The sequence below is a fragment of the Benincasa hispida genome, chromosome 10 (genome assembly GCF_027475165.1).
Source record: "Benincasa hispida cultivar pf3 chromosome 10, pf3_genome.v1.1, whole genome shotgun sequence".
NCBI lineage: Eukaryota > Viridiplantae > Streptophyta > Magnoliopsida > Cucurbitales > Cucurbitaceae > Benincasa > Benincasa hispida.
The window spans coordinates 44,451,453-44,466,559 of record NC_143487.1 but is presented as its reverse complement, the minus strand read 5'-3'; the positions used below and the strand labels follow the sequence as shown (position 1 = coordinate 44,466,559).

General features: G+C 36.5%; 1 protein-coding gene across 3 annotated transcripts in view; it reads left to right on the top strand.

Annotated features, from left to right (window-relative positions):
- The first annotated feature begins 2,806 nt into the window (after positions 1-2,806).
- LOC120087880 (uncharacterized) overlaps positions 2,807-15,107 on the top strand; it is a 33,834-nt gene continuing 21,533 nt past the window's right edge. For 2 of the 3 annotated variants that reach the window (XM_039044882.2, XM_039044880.2), the window contains exons 1-9: positions 2,807-3,690; positions 4,246-4,308; positions 8,000-8,343; positions 8,444-8,543; positions 8,611-8,688; positions 8,802-8,861; positions 9,015-9,119; positions 9,284-9,394; positions 15,058-15,099. In XM_039044882.2, coding sequence (XP_038900810.1) covers positions 3,511-3,690; positions 4,246-4,308; positions 8,000-8,343; positions 8,444-8,543; positions 8,611-8,688; positions 8,802-8,861; positions 9,015-9,119; positions 9,284-9,394; positions 15,058-15,099 — 1,083 coding nt within the window. In that variant the 5' untranslated portion in view covers positions 2,807-3,510. The remainder of the gene's footprint in view (positions 3,691-4,245; positions 4,309-7,999; positions 8,344-8,443; positions 8,544-8,610; positions 8,689-8,801; positions 8,862-9,014; positions 9,120-9,283; positions 9,395-15,057; positions 15,100-15,107) is intronic. The other variant, XM_039044881.2, reaches the window with a different exon arrangement.

Here is a 15,107-nt window from a genome sequence, read left to right as displayed (position 1 = left end):
TCTAAATTCTTCCATTATAGTGGGCTATTAATTTTACGAATTAAAACAATCTAAGAGTGGTTGACCAAGCTCAAATCCCCATCCTCGCTGAGGAACTTCAGACAAAACTTGGCCACGTCCTCACCCACAACATTCTAGTATTTTTTATAAAATAGGGCATGGGCTTTGTTAGAACCTAAGACTTTTCAGGGTTCATATTTTTTCAGAGCTTTCTCGATCTCAAACCTAGTAAATTCCTTCTCAAGCTCCCTTTTTGTATCACCTGATATTTTTAAAATTATCCCTTCACCAACTTTGTCAATAGCAATGGGATCTGGGTAATTTGAATGAAATAGTTAGGAAAAATAATCGGTAGCCACACTACCAATCTTATTTTAAAAATCAACCCACACTCTAGATCTAGTTAATATGCCATAATCTTGTTCTTCTTTTTCCTGTGCACTGCTCTATAATGGAATCACTTTGTGCTTCTGTCATCCCATCCACTCCTCCCTGGAACGAATGTTCCAATACTTTTCTTCTTCTTCTTCAAAATGTTAAATTTTCAAATTACGTGTTGTGAATATTCAGCTCAATTATTTTAATTAGACGATCATAACTCCCCCATCTTACTAAAGTGAGTTTAGCTCAATGGTAATTAGTATAACCTTCCTCCCTAAAAGTTGTAGGTTTGAACCCTTACGCCGAGTTTAGCTCAATGGTAATTGGCATAACCTTCCTCCCTAGAAGTTGGAGGTTTGAACCCTCACGCCGCAGTTGTACTAAAAAAACCCGCGCTTATTTTTAACTTATGTTGTTTCTTGTAACCACTATCCTAAATAGAGATTGTAGAGATTATTCCTACATATTAGGAGGTGTTTGACTCACTAACATGAGTTGAGTTGAGTTGGTATAATATACAAACTCATTGTTTGGCCTACCAACTTTAAATGTTAGTGGAGTTAAGTTGATATATTTTACCAATTCACCTCAACTCACCCTAACTCCCCCCAACTTTCCCTTTTTCCCATCCCATATTTTCAATGGCTTCACAAATTGGCCACTATCACATTTGGAGAACTAATTATGGTCTCCGACAACCATTTCTGATGATAACTCTGGCAACCAACTCCTTGCTCTACAACCACCTCCGATGAAAACTCCGACGACCAACTCCCGACCTCGACAACCACCCTTGATGACAATTCTAGCGACGAAATCCAGACTTCGACAACCACCTTCGATGACAGCTCCAACGACGAACTCCGAGCTCCGACAACCTTCGCGCGACCAACTCCGACAACCAATTATGGCCTTCGACAACCACCTTTGGTGACCCAACTTTGACAACCACGTTTGTGCTACCAACTCTAACGACCAATTAACTCCGACAACAAACTCTGACGACCAACTCTGACAACCACCTTCGTAGGCTTCGACAACTACCTCCGACTACAAACTCCAATTAAAATCACCTTTGAGGGGGCAACTCCAACGACCAACTCGAGGCTTCGACAACCACCTTCAATGATAAACTCCGACAACCAACTCTAATACCACTTTCATGCGACTGATTTCAGGCATTGGCAGTTACCTCTGACTACAATCTCCAACGAAAACCATCTTCAATGATCAACTTTGGCGACCACTTTCATCTGACCAACTATGGGATTAAAAAACCACCTTCGATGACAAACTTCGATAACCAACTCCAGTAAACCTTCATGTGACCAACTCCAGGCTCCGACTACAAACTCCAGCAAAAATCATCTTCGATAATCAACTTCGACAACCACTTTCGATAAGACTGATGATTGTTAAAGTATGTTGTAGGGTTGTTGATTATATAAAAAATATTATTTTGTCTACATTAAGTGCAATATTTATGCGTAATGAATTTACATATCAAACGAGTGTTAATAATATTTAGACAAAAAATATGTATGTAGTTGAAAAATATGTAATGTATAACAAAAAATCCATAAAATGAACATTTTTTCCTAGAACATTTTCCAGCAATAATTAGTGAAAAATAGAGATTTGTTCTCTGATGATCCTCCAAATTTAGAGGAAATGAAAGTGAAACTATTGAAGAAGTGTGGTGAAATTCCATTGGCTGTTACTATGATGGGGGAGATTTAGTTAAAAAAATTCATGACATGGTAAAAATATAGAGCAACAATAGGAAGAAGAAGAAAAAGGAGAAGATGATAATCAAATTCATGGAGAAAAATTAGCTAGAATCAAAAGTTTTGATTTCGCTTTAGTTTCTCATTTTATTTAACCATATTTCTACAAGAAATGTAATGAGCTAATTATTGTTCATTGACCAAAAAAGAAAGAAGAGAAAGAAAGACAAAAGGAAAAGTTTTAAAAATCAAAAGAAAAAAATTGCAATCCACATTTTATTCAACACAAAGATGGGTAGAATTACTGAATAAAAGAGTTTCAAAACAAAAAGAGTAATCATAAAGACATATTATTTAGAGTTAAAAAAACTGCATCAGATACCCATACATATGAACTCAATTTTACACCCAAAACACAGATATATAAACTTAGACCAAATAATTTTACACCCTAAACACAAGTATATGAACTCCACAAACATATAAACTCTAAATATTCTATCTCAATTTAGTCCCAAACAACTCATTATAGTTGTAAATAATGACATGTTTTAATTTCTTCTTCTCTTTCATGCTTTCTAAATGTTCTCTTCATTATTAGTGTTATCATTATTTATTTATTTTTGTTATCAGTCTCCAATTTTATAATATTTTGAATATCTTATTAAAAAGAGAGAAGAAAAAAGAGACAGTCACTTGTTCTCGAAAATAGGGAAAGAAAGAAAAGAAAAGAGGGGTTGAAGCGGAAGTGGAGTGATTTTATTATTAATTAAAATTGTTGTTAGCTGAGCGAAAAGAAAATGAGAGAAAAGGTAAAATGAGGAAGGGAGCTGAAATACATAATAAACAATGGCGACGGGCGTCGTGTAATTCACTCACTCAGACTTTCGGAGAACTGAAGCGCACAGGCGCAGGAGCCGACTTGAATCCACCACAACAACACTGTGGATTCGATTGATTGATTGATTGTTTGTTTGATTCAGGCTCAAAAGAGTGGTTTTGTTCGAGCTAAAGTTCAAGCTGAGTTGAGTTCGAGTCTGTCCTTTCTCTGTCATCTTCATTTCTCTTTTATTTATTCGAAGAAATCATCAAAACCCCATCATCCCCCATTAGTGAATCATTGCAGGACAGATAGAGAATTGGGATTTAAGTTATATAGATCATCTTTCTTCTGCCCCCACTGGGTTAGGGTTTTCTTTTGGTTTCACTTTAACTCCATTTTCATACGTCCTTTCTCACACTACTGTTTCTGAGTTGTTTAAATGTCCGAAAGAAGGAGGTGTCACACCTACGACCCAATTCTGCTGCTGAATTTAACGCCAATTTGAGACCACAGGAGCTATTCTGGTTCGGATCAGTCGTATATTGGTTGTTTGAGCTGAATTTGAGCTAGAAGTGGAAGATGGAAAATGGTTTCGACGGGAGATCATTGGCTGAAAAATTCTCTGAGTTGGGCGTCAGTGCTACTCCAGCAGAGCAATCTAACTCCCACTCATCCAACAATCACGGTAACAACAATGATAGCAACTTGTTTCAGGTTTTGAAAGCTGTTGAAGCAGCTGAGGCTACCATTAAGCAACAGGTGCAACGAATTTTCATCCCTCCCTCTCATTTTCTGTCTCTTAGCATCAGACCTAATGCTATTCGTCCGATGATTTCATAACTAAGTTTAGTATATACCCACTTCAATATTGCTTGATGCCAACTTCATTGTTACTTCCTTTACTTTTTCTTGCTAAAAACCTATTTCACGTTTTCTATTTTCGCACAATGCATACCGTCAATTGAGTATTATTTTCTTCATTGAGAATGTTGTAGGAATGTAGAGACACTTGCTGCAGGACTCGAGTTTATTTCTTTATCCAAAATCTGTTCACCCTTTTCTTCTGTACGTTGAGATATACGGACCCGCAATCCTGGACTCACAAACCACCTTTTCTTCGATCTTTTACTTGAGTATAACCGTTATTCCTTGTTTGATAATTTTTGTTGTTTCTTCCCTCCCACCCATTTTTTAAGGAGGATATTGGGCTATGATTTGAATAGAAAGTTTCTATAAAAAGACTCTGTATGTTATAGAAAGTTTCTAAGTAGTTAAATGTTATATGCTGATATGAGTGTATTTAAATACTCTTAGGTGGAGGAAAATAATCGACTGAGGACTGAACTTCAGAAAAAGATTCAGGAACTTGAGAAATATGTAAGTACTACAAGTTGAATTTACACAAAATCTTAGCATTCCTTGATGCCCTGAAATAGTTTAGTTTACATTGATCGTGGTCGACTTTTGCACATTACTCTAATTATTTTCACATCTTGCATTCAGTTCAGATGGCATACACTATGTATGTCTGTCAGTTTGAAAAAAGTTGGAACTTGTTATGGATTTTTATTCTTGCTTCTTAAGTATATTTTGTTCAGTCACCGATTCAGAAATATAAAATCAGAGATTCTTTTTCTAAAAAAAGTTTGTTAAATAGATAACATCTGTTTAGGGTAGGTTCTTTTATGTGTGTGTGTGTATATATATATATGGGGGAATTTTCAAAAATTGAAAAATAAGTGAAACTATTTATACAAAATAGAAAAATTCGATCTTCTTTGATAGAGGCTGATAGAAGTCTATCAGTGTCTATTGGTGATAGAAACTGATAGAAGTCTATCATTAATACTATGTGATAGACGCTGATAGAAGTTTGTCAGCGTCTACCAGTGTTTTTTTTTTTGCTATTTTTGTAAATAGTTTGACATTTTTCTATTTGTAAAAATTTTCTTATATATATATATATATATATATATATATACATATTTAAATTTTAAAAATTAAGTAAACTTTTCTTATTCATTTATTTTGAATGAAAAGTGTTTATTTTGGTTCTAGTGTGAATTAAATGTTTTGAGGGTTCATTTTTTTTAGAAAAAAGAAGTAAACTTTTCGTTGATGAAATGAAAAGGGGCTAATATTTTGAGGGTATATACTTGTGCTTTTTTTAATTATTTTTTTTAGCTTATTAAAAATTCTTTTTTATGAGAGCCTTGAGGGTTTGGTCTTCGTAGAGACCTTTTAGATAAGGAACCGGAAGAATGAACTTGCTCACTCATAAGGTGGAAAATGTTTACCTCACCTAGGTGCTTGTTGGTGGTATGAGAGTTCAGGCCTTTTCTCCTGCAGATCAACTAAGTTTCAGCTTCACAAAACACTTAAGCTGTTTGAGTATTTATTTTACTTGGGGTGGGGGGAGAAGAACTGAGATATGATGTTGTAAAGAACACAAAAAAGGCCAGAAAACAGCCTAGAAGTTTAGGATAGAGGAATCTCCTACCTAAGAAGCTACAAAAGAAAAGCATTAGGGTAAGAAAGAGCATTATGCAAAAATTTCTTTGAAACCCTTTGTTTAAGCTAAATAAGAGCTCTAGTCACACAATTCAATAAAAGCTTAGTGATGTGGTAGGATTAGGGTAAATTAGGGTATTATGGTCAAATCCTTAATTGATTAGGATTGAGATTAGTTTTCATGATTGATCAGAATTAGGATTAGTTTCCTTGATTAATTAGGATTAGGATTAGTTTGCTTTCCAATTCTCTATAAATAGAGAGATTGTCTTCTTGTATTGGAGATTTCTCTCTTTTTATGCCTTAGGCTACATCACTTGGCCTTTCCTCTAAACCTCCAACCTACAAGGACTTGGCCAATCATTACCTTTCCAAGTAGGCATGGATGATGACCACATTCACTTAAAAAAAAACCAAACTGAGCTATTGGAGTTGCATCCAAGTTTATTTGTGAAGGAAAAACTTGAAAATACCAAACTCTTCATGCTTATCAGTTTTGAGCATGCAAGATAAGGTACAAAGACAGGCCTTTCCTTGGTTATCTTACCCTAAATGTGGTCCATTATTTATGACTAATTTATCCATCTTGGGAAATGGGATTTTAGGAAGTGTCAAGTGAATGCATATCAGATGTAGGAAATAACCCCACAATTCATCTGCAAGTTTAAATTCCTTTCCGCCGAGGATAGTAAAAAGAGGGCTAGACTTTTTAATACTTTCTTTTCCAATATTTTCTTGTGAGGCACCGAAAGGCATCCGTACAAATTTTCATCCACCTAATAGAATTCATATGTATCGTTGCACTTGTTATGTAAGGGTTTGAACATCGTATTGCCAAGGACTTCCTAGTAATATGTGATGAGCATCCATATCCAGATGTCACACACTATTTATCTTGGTAATTATTGCCAATTGACATTGGGACAGTACGAATTTCATGAACTTGACTTCCCCACCTTTCTTCATGCAACTCATGGATGGGGATCGACCTTGAGTTTAAGAAATTGAACTAGCTTCCTAAACACAAAGTTTTCATTTTTTTTAAATAGAAACAAAATTTGAGACTATTGCCTCAAAATACGAGACATATAGATCATAGAATTCAAAGAGAATAGAGGATCAACAGGTGCATAAGGCCATCTCAACTAGGTTGACACAACTTTAACTCCCTCATCGTATCCCAAATAAAAAATACATCCTTAATCAGATTTTTATAGTTCACAGAACGATCATAAATTTAAATACATAATTAAACTAAAGAGATGAAGACATACTTTTCCGATAATAGGACATTGGGTTCTTGTTTGAAGGGAGAGAGCAAGTGATGCCGGCCAAGATTTGCCTAATTTAGGATTTTTCTTATGAATTTTAGGGTGATCATCTGACCAGAAGACTGTGCACAAGGTTTCAGTTGTAGTACATTGGGTTCGAAAAAGAGCATGTTGTTGGAGATGTACATGATTTGCAAGACCTAAGAGGAATCATTGTAACACGAAATAGTTTTTCTCCGTCATTAGGCTTCAAATAGTCTACTTCTTCCTATGTTTCTTCTTGTTTCACCGGTTCATCATTGTTATCATCTAGAAATGCCATTGATCTTTTCCAAGAACATTCATTTGACAAATGGCTTTGCGGATTGCATCAAAGGCACTTACCCGGTGGTAGGCCAATTGCAAAAATTAGTTGGTCGTTTGTTGGTTTGTTTCCCTTCTAATTGTTAGCCCTAGGGTTTTGTTCTTCTCTAATTTTACATGTTGAGGAAAATGGTGTACTTTTAGAGAAAGGCATCCTCCGAGTAATGCCTTTGTTTCTCCTAAACTCTAACACTCCCATGCTCCCAATGGGATTTCGTGCTACCAAGATTTGTGTTCTTCAGTGTCTCATTCTTTTGTTCCTCCACTCGATAGGCTTAGGCCAAAGAAACTTAAACAACGAATAGATTGTTTCTTTACCTTCTTTTGAGTATCTTTTCACAAGCCACTAACATATCTAGCTATCAATTGGTTTTTAGATTCAACTTTTTTGCACTCAATCTATTGAACTCCTCCGTGTACTTGGCTACCATTCTTGCAACTTCTTGATATATCTCAATATCAGCAAATTAGCATTTAGTTTGAGCTCTCCCATACATTTCTATGCTGTCAACTACAATTGCTGCTGGTTTGCAACTTAGGTTCTTCTAAAAATAATGTGGAATTCATTAGCTTGCCAAGTTATCTTTATCTGTGTTGCAGGTACTTGAAAATTTTCTTCTTACACATTGACTTGATCGTTTCTTTTTTTGATAGGAAAGGAGTAACCGTTTTATTGATGTATACATTCACTAGATAGTTAGGTGTTACGAATGTCCCTTTTGGGGATATTGAGCTTGCTCTATGTTATATGTTCACGGACAATATACTGTTCAATTGTATCCCCTTTTTTCCTTCTCTTTAAAACTCAAGGACATAGATGTACAACCTATAGAATAGATCCTGTTCAAGTAAGGTCGTTACTATTCAATTATATCTAATAATTTGCTTTTGACATGATATCTTTTTTTCATTGAATGTGGCAGAAGGTTGACGAGCCTTTGGCTCAAAGGTTTCATTCCACAAACCAATGGAGTGAGAATGACCATCATGGATCTAATGGGGGTCATCAATCAGATAATTCAGTTGATAATGAACGACAGAGATTTAAGAATAACATTTCTATTGTTGATTCACGCGGACCGCTAGTTCTCCATCAAGTTGTTGAGCAAAAAGATGAAGTTTCCATGCGAGTTGATGCAGAATCTCGCTTTGAGGACAGGAAGTCAGACAGGATGGTGAATGCTCTTCCCGGCGTTCAGGCTTCAGTTGATAATGCTGGTTGCTCACAGTTCTCCTCACCATCTACGACATCTTTCTCAGCTAGCAGGTAAGTTAAAAAGGATGTCATTCATCCTTACTGGTGAAATTATATGGTGTTATTTGTTTGAATTAATATAGAATATGAAAACTATTTTATGAATTTTCAGGTTTACAATGGATGTAGAATATGATCCACGGATTAAGTTGTCTGGACATGGCATAATGCCAAAGGCTGAAGCAAATAATCCCAACAGCCTCTGGAAGCAGGTACATCTCTTGGTTCTGTTTTTTCACATATTCCAAGGAGCCACTCTGACCTATGTTTCATATTTAGGACCTTGTTGTCAAAGTCCAGGAACATGAAGATGAAATTGTGCAGTTACGCAAGCATCTTGCTGAATATTCAATTAAGGTAAAATGAATCGTGTGCGTATCTTAGCTCATTGCTTAGATGAGTTTGATTTATTGTTGTTAGGAATTAGGATTCCTTTTACTTGGAGAAGATGATAATTCTTATTGTAACAGGAAGCACAAATACGAAATGAAAAATATGTTCTGGAAAAACGTATTGCGTATATGCGTTTGGTAAGCCCTTTTTTAATATTTTTTAAATTTTATTTTTTTAATGTCAATTGCCTTCCCTAAACTTTCAATGTTCACCGTTTCCATCGTTTCCATTCTGATTGGTGCTCTGCTGTTGGACATTTCCCCCCCTCCTTTTCGGTGTCCGTCAATTAGGCCTTTGATCAACAACAACAAGATCTTGTTGATGCTGCTTCTAAAGCTCTCTCATACAGACAAGACATAATTGAGGAAAATATTCGTCTTACATATGCATTACAGGTTCCTTTGCTGTGCCATTTCTGATGTGGCTTTTGGTCTTTCAGAATGTTCAGTATTGTTGCCATTAACTAGTTTGATAAAAAATCTAATAACTATTAAGATGCGAACTGTATTTTCTTTCTTGATGTGAACTCTAATGAACTCCATGACTTTGGTTCTATCAGGAAGCACAACAAGAGAGAACCACCTTTGTATCATCTCTACTGCCTCTTCTTGCGGAATATTCATTGCAGCCTCCTGTTCCTGACGCTCAGTCCATCATCAGCAATGTCAAGGTGAGGCTTTAAATATGTGGATTTGAATGAATCACCTTAGTACTTTGCAAGTTTACACGAGGAAGACTATGATAGTGGTGTAGATTGAAGGAACACCCCTCGAGTCCGAATCTTTTGAATTCCTTTTACTTGGAGACGATTGACATATTCCGTCAATCTTTATTATGATTCTAAAGTGCCTAATACAAGAGATAAACCTCTATTTATAGGGAATTTAACAACAGACTCAGTTTTTAAAATACTAAAAGAGAAACCAAGAATTGTAATTCTTCGGGGTCTTCCCCTTATTCATATAAATAAAGTTTCTTTTACCCAAAAAGAAAAAAGAGAAACCAAGAAGATCAAACATTGAATTAAACCAACTACTAGGGTAATGCCCTCCCTCTTAAAAAAAATTGTCCTCGAGTTCAAGATAGAAGAAAGTGGAAGGAAGTAACCAATAAACGTCCACCGATGAGTTTTCAATGGTTGCAAAATACTCCAACTAAAAAGGACTTTCGAAGCTTATCAACATGCCTAGAAATTGAACCAATTCGTTTCAATATTTGATGTCTATGCCAAAAGTCTTGTGTTAGGTGTCCAAACTATTGCACTTGCAGACATTATACTTGGCAACACCAACAACCAAACACAGAAGAGGACCAAAAGCTTAAGAAAACACTGTGATATTGAGAGTTTTTTGGTATACAGTGGGTTATGTATTCACAAGGATGAGTAAATGATTCATCACTCTACAATGTTTGTAACTAGCAATTTTCAGAGAAAAGGCTCTCTCCCCCCTCACACTCTTGTCTAAACTTTTCTTACCTCCCAACCTTCCCCCATAACCCCTTACAAAACCCTTCCCTCCAAACAAACTGTACTCCACTGCCAATTCACTGCCAATTCAACATAAGCATTTTCCTAGCCACTACCTAATTTACCCCTTCTAGAATAAGTCTTCGCAATTGAAGGTGTCACATTTTCCGTATTCGTGAGCCTATCATTTCTTTTTAATCACCCATTGAGGATCATAATGTGGATTTTGATTTAATTGAAGAAAAATTTTCACGTCTCTTGGTCTCCTCTGTAAGACAGAGTTTGAACTTATTAACATTAGCTCCATCAAATCCATCATTCCTTTCTAGTAGCCATAAAGTTTCTACCAGGGATTTTTATTAAGAGAATTGGTCCCTTGTGAAGGAGGATCTGGGCAAAATTTTCGAAGAGTTTTACAAAAGGGGGATTTTAAATAGATCTATGTTGGAAACTTACGTCTATTTGATCCCAAAGAAGGAGTCTGTGACAAGAGTTAAGGACTTCCGTCCAATCAGTCTCATCACAAATGTGTACAAAATTTTGGAGAAGGTTTTGGCGAATCGTCTGAAGAGGGTGCTCCCGTCGACCATTTCTGATGAGCAAAGGGCCCTTGTGGCAGGAAGGCAAATTTTGGATCAAGCCCTTGTTGCCAATGAGGCGATTGAGGACAGAGCTCATGACCACGTAGATTGGAACTTTCTGGATAAGGTTTTAGATAGGAAAGGCCTTGGTTATAAGTAGACATGTGGATGTGGGGTTGCTTGAGGAATGTGAGCTACTCCTTTTTTTATCAATGGGAGACTAGAGGTAATGTGATGGCGTCGAGAGGTCTAAGGTAGGGAGACCTTCTCTCCTCTTTTCTTTTCCTCCTTGTTGTGAATGTGTTCAGCAGATTGGTGACTAAGTGTGTCGAAGGTAACCCAATTGAGCCCTTTGAGGTGGGTAAGGATAGGGTTCCCCTCTCCCATCTTCAAGTTGTAGATGACACCATCTTCTTCTGCTTAAGAAGTGTTAATTCCTTCTCAATGATGAATCACGTGCTTGCTTTCTTTGAGGAGATGTCCGGCCTGAAGATAAATAGGGGTAAGTGTTGTGTCATGGGTATCAATAGCATGGAAGATAAGATTAAAAGGTGGGTAGAGTGGATTGGATGTGAGGTGGGAAGCGTTCCCCCTTTTTACCTTGGTCTCTTTCTTGGGAATAGTCCAAAGTGTGTTTCTTTATGGGACCTTGTGATTGACAAAGTTTGAAGTAGGTTGGCTTCTTAGAAAAAGAGTTTCTTTTCTAAAGCGGGTCGTCTTACACCCATTGAGTCCGTCCTGAGTGGCATTCCGGTTTATTTCTTCTCTCTTTTTAGAGCTATGGGGGAGGTGTGTAAGTGTTTGGAGAGGTTGATGCGTGACTTGCTCTGGGAAGGGGATGATGAAGGGAAAGGCATCGGCTCGTATCTTATTAGATGGGAGATTATTGAGAAACTGGTGTCTTTGGGGGGTCTTGAAATTGGGAACCTTAGGACTCGAAACAAAGCCCTTTTAGCCAAATGGCTTTGGCACTTTTCCTTTGAACCCAATTCTCTGTGGCGTAGGGTTATTGCTAGTAAACATGACCCCCATCCGTTTGAGTGGTTGGCTAAAAGGATTAATGGCACCTATTGGAATCTTTGGAGAGATATTTCGAAAGAGCTCCCTGCTTTTGTTCCTTGGGTCTGTTGTGTGGTGGGGGATGGGAGAGAGACGTATTTCTGGGAAGATCACTGGGTGGGGGTGAGACCTCTTTGTGGTTCTTTCCCTCGGTTGTATCATTTGTCTTTTCTTAAAAATCATTTTGTGACAAATTTTCTCATATGGACCGGGAGCTGTTGCTCATTCACCTTCGGGTTACGTCGTGCCCTTTTCGATAGGGAAATGATGGATGTGGTTGCCTCCTTTTTCTTTTTGAGAGTCACCCCTTTCGCCTTGGGAGGAGAGATGTGAGAGTCTGGAGCCCTAATCCTTTGGAAGGGTTCTCGTGTAAATCCTTTTTTCAGTGTTTGGTTAACCCTTCTCTTGTGGGTGAATTTGTCTTCTCATCACTGCGGAGGATTAAAATTCCTAGAAAGGTGAGATTCTTTACCTGATAGGTTCCCCACGGTTGTATTAGTACGCTGGACAGGCTTGTTAGGAAGATGCCATCATTGGTTGGTCTTTTTTGTTGCATTCTTTGTAAGAAGGTGGAGGAAAACTTGGACCGTATGCTTTGGCATTATGATTTTGCGAGCTTTGTCTAGGATTCTTTTTTCCAGACGTTCGGTTTGATGTGTGCTCATCAAAGAGACGTTAGAGATATGATCGAGAAGTCCATCCTCAGTCTGCCGTTTGGGGAAAGAGACTGTTTTCTCTGGCTAGCTAGTGTTTATGTAATAAGAATAGTGGTTAATTGGGTAATTAGGTAATATTTTAGGTTAATTTTCTTTTTACCCCCACTTGTAGTAAAACTCTATATATAGGAACTTACCCCTCTTGTATGAAATACATTATTTATTCTAATAAAAGATCAACAATCTTGCTTCTTGGAGAGAATTCTCCTTTTATCTCATTTAGGCTACATCAATTGGTATCAGAGCGATCTCCTGGGCCAAGATTGACTGCTGTTGGTGGAAGGCCGGGAAACTCTTGGCGACGTTGATCACAAGAGGGAGTTTCGTGAGTTGTGCTCGTTGCCAAACAACACACATCTAATTAGGGGGAACCCTTGAAATTCCAAGAAAGAAAGAAAAAACCAAAGATTTTTCAAGATTTTGCAAGAATGGACTATTACCGACCAAATAAGGCGTCCAAGAAAAAAAATACAACAATTGGTATGGGCAAGAAAATCAAATTTACTTAAAAAAAGAGTGCTGGAATTCTGACTCGGAATAGAAGGAACTTCGACATAATAATTTTGCCCTTGCTCGATTTTTTCAAAGAACCTATCATTATCCACATTGGAAATTTGATTCTAGTGATTCTAGTGATTTTGATGATGTATCAAGGGTAGGGACAGAATAAGAAGGCGGCAATATCGGAAAAGGTCTCAAAGATCCAATCAAACCCATTTTTCAAGATATCAATGCAAAGATTGGGAGTTAGTTGAATTAAAGAATCATCAAGAATGGATAACGTTCAAAACTCAAAATTACTCTTTTGGTTATGAAACACGATCAAGAAAGGTTGATTCAAGAGAATCAATGGATGAGTCCTTTATTAGACTACTTAGATCTTGTAGCATTGGAGGAAATAAAAGGAGAATTCTCTCAAAGAATCAAGATTGTTGATCTTTTATGAGAATGAATAATGTATTTCATACAAGAGGGGAAAGTTCCTATTTATATAGATTTACTACAGATGGGGTAAAAAGGGAATTAACTTAGAATATTACCTAATTAACCCCTATTCTTCTTACATCAACTTGTGCTATTGTGGGATGAGAGGATTAGAAGGGTGTTTAGGGGAGTTGAGAGGGATGCTAGAGATATGTGGTCTCTTATTCGTTTTCACGTTTCTCATTGGGCTTCGATTTCACAGGTTTTTTTTGTAATTTTCATATGAACATGATTTTGTATAGTTGGAGTCCCTTCTTATAGAGGAATTCCCATTTTTGTGGGGTTTGGTTTTTGTATGCCCGTGTATTATTTTTTTTTCCTTCAATGAAAGTTGTTCTAATAAAAAAAAAAAGTTTTCTCCTCATAAGGTACATTTTTTATTCGTGAGGGCATAGACTCGTCGAAAGACCTACCATTCATTTTTCTCCCTCTCGGGGTGGTGACTTTGCTGTTGAATCTGAGTTTAGTCTAAGTCGCGTGGGTTCTCTCATGTAGCCAATGGTTGATTACTTTTGATGATGTGGAGATTGAAAACTCCCTTTCGGATGCTTTTAAGTTATTCTCTCTCTCCTCTCTCTTCGATGCCTAGCAGATTTTCATCTCTTATAGAAGCTTGTGGTCTTGAATAACAAAAAATTCCTTCTCTTTCTTCATCTTCCGTTTCTTTGGATAAGAAACAATTTCATCGTTTGAATGAAATATTCAAAGATATCCAAAAATACAAAAGGGCCTATTTTATAGGGAGTAGAAAAGATGTTTCCAATTTGCAGTAAGGATAGAAAAACTATGGCTTTTTAAAGCTGGTATATCTTTGTACAAAAAAAGCATTAAAGATGGTGGAGTCTATGATGTCCATTGATGTCTTTCTTTTATCCTGGAAGATTCTTGCATTTCTTTCCTCCCAAATCTTCCACAAATTTGCACAACAAATCCATAAACGCTCTTTAGAGTCTTTAAAAGGCAGATTTGGGAGATATTAAGAACCAAGGGCAACATTTCTGCAGTTTTTTTTTTTTTTTTTTTTTTTTTAATAATATATATATAAAAATAGATTTTATTATTTTATTATTATTTTTAAATAATAATAATAATTTTTATTTTATCAAGTTTCCAGTGAGTGCTTTTTTGGTCTTTACAGTCTCTTTTGCCATTTCGAGTTTTGGGGTTTTCGTTTGGGGAGTTTCTGTTGAATTGTTAGATCCTTTTGAAGGACGATTTTGGCTAAGCTTTTTCTTGTTTTGCTTATTGATTTTTATCTTCAGCTGTTATGCTTGCTATTCCAGTTTGTTTTGGAGCTGAAATTTGGTTCGCTCAGTCCTTTTTGTTTCTTGGCACTCTTTATTTGTAACTGCTTTAAGATCTTGTCTGTTTTCTGGTTTTCTTTTCTTTTTCACTCCCTTTGGAGTTTGTACCCTTTCAATATTTTTCTTTTCATTTTATTAATGAGGAGCTATTTCTTGTTAAAAGAAAATAGTAACAATAATAAATGGAAAATTAATTTTGTGGAGTCTATATATTCTTGCAGATTCTATTTAAGCACTTGCAGGAGAAGCTTCTTCTCACTGAGGTACTGAG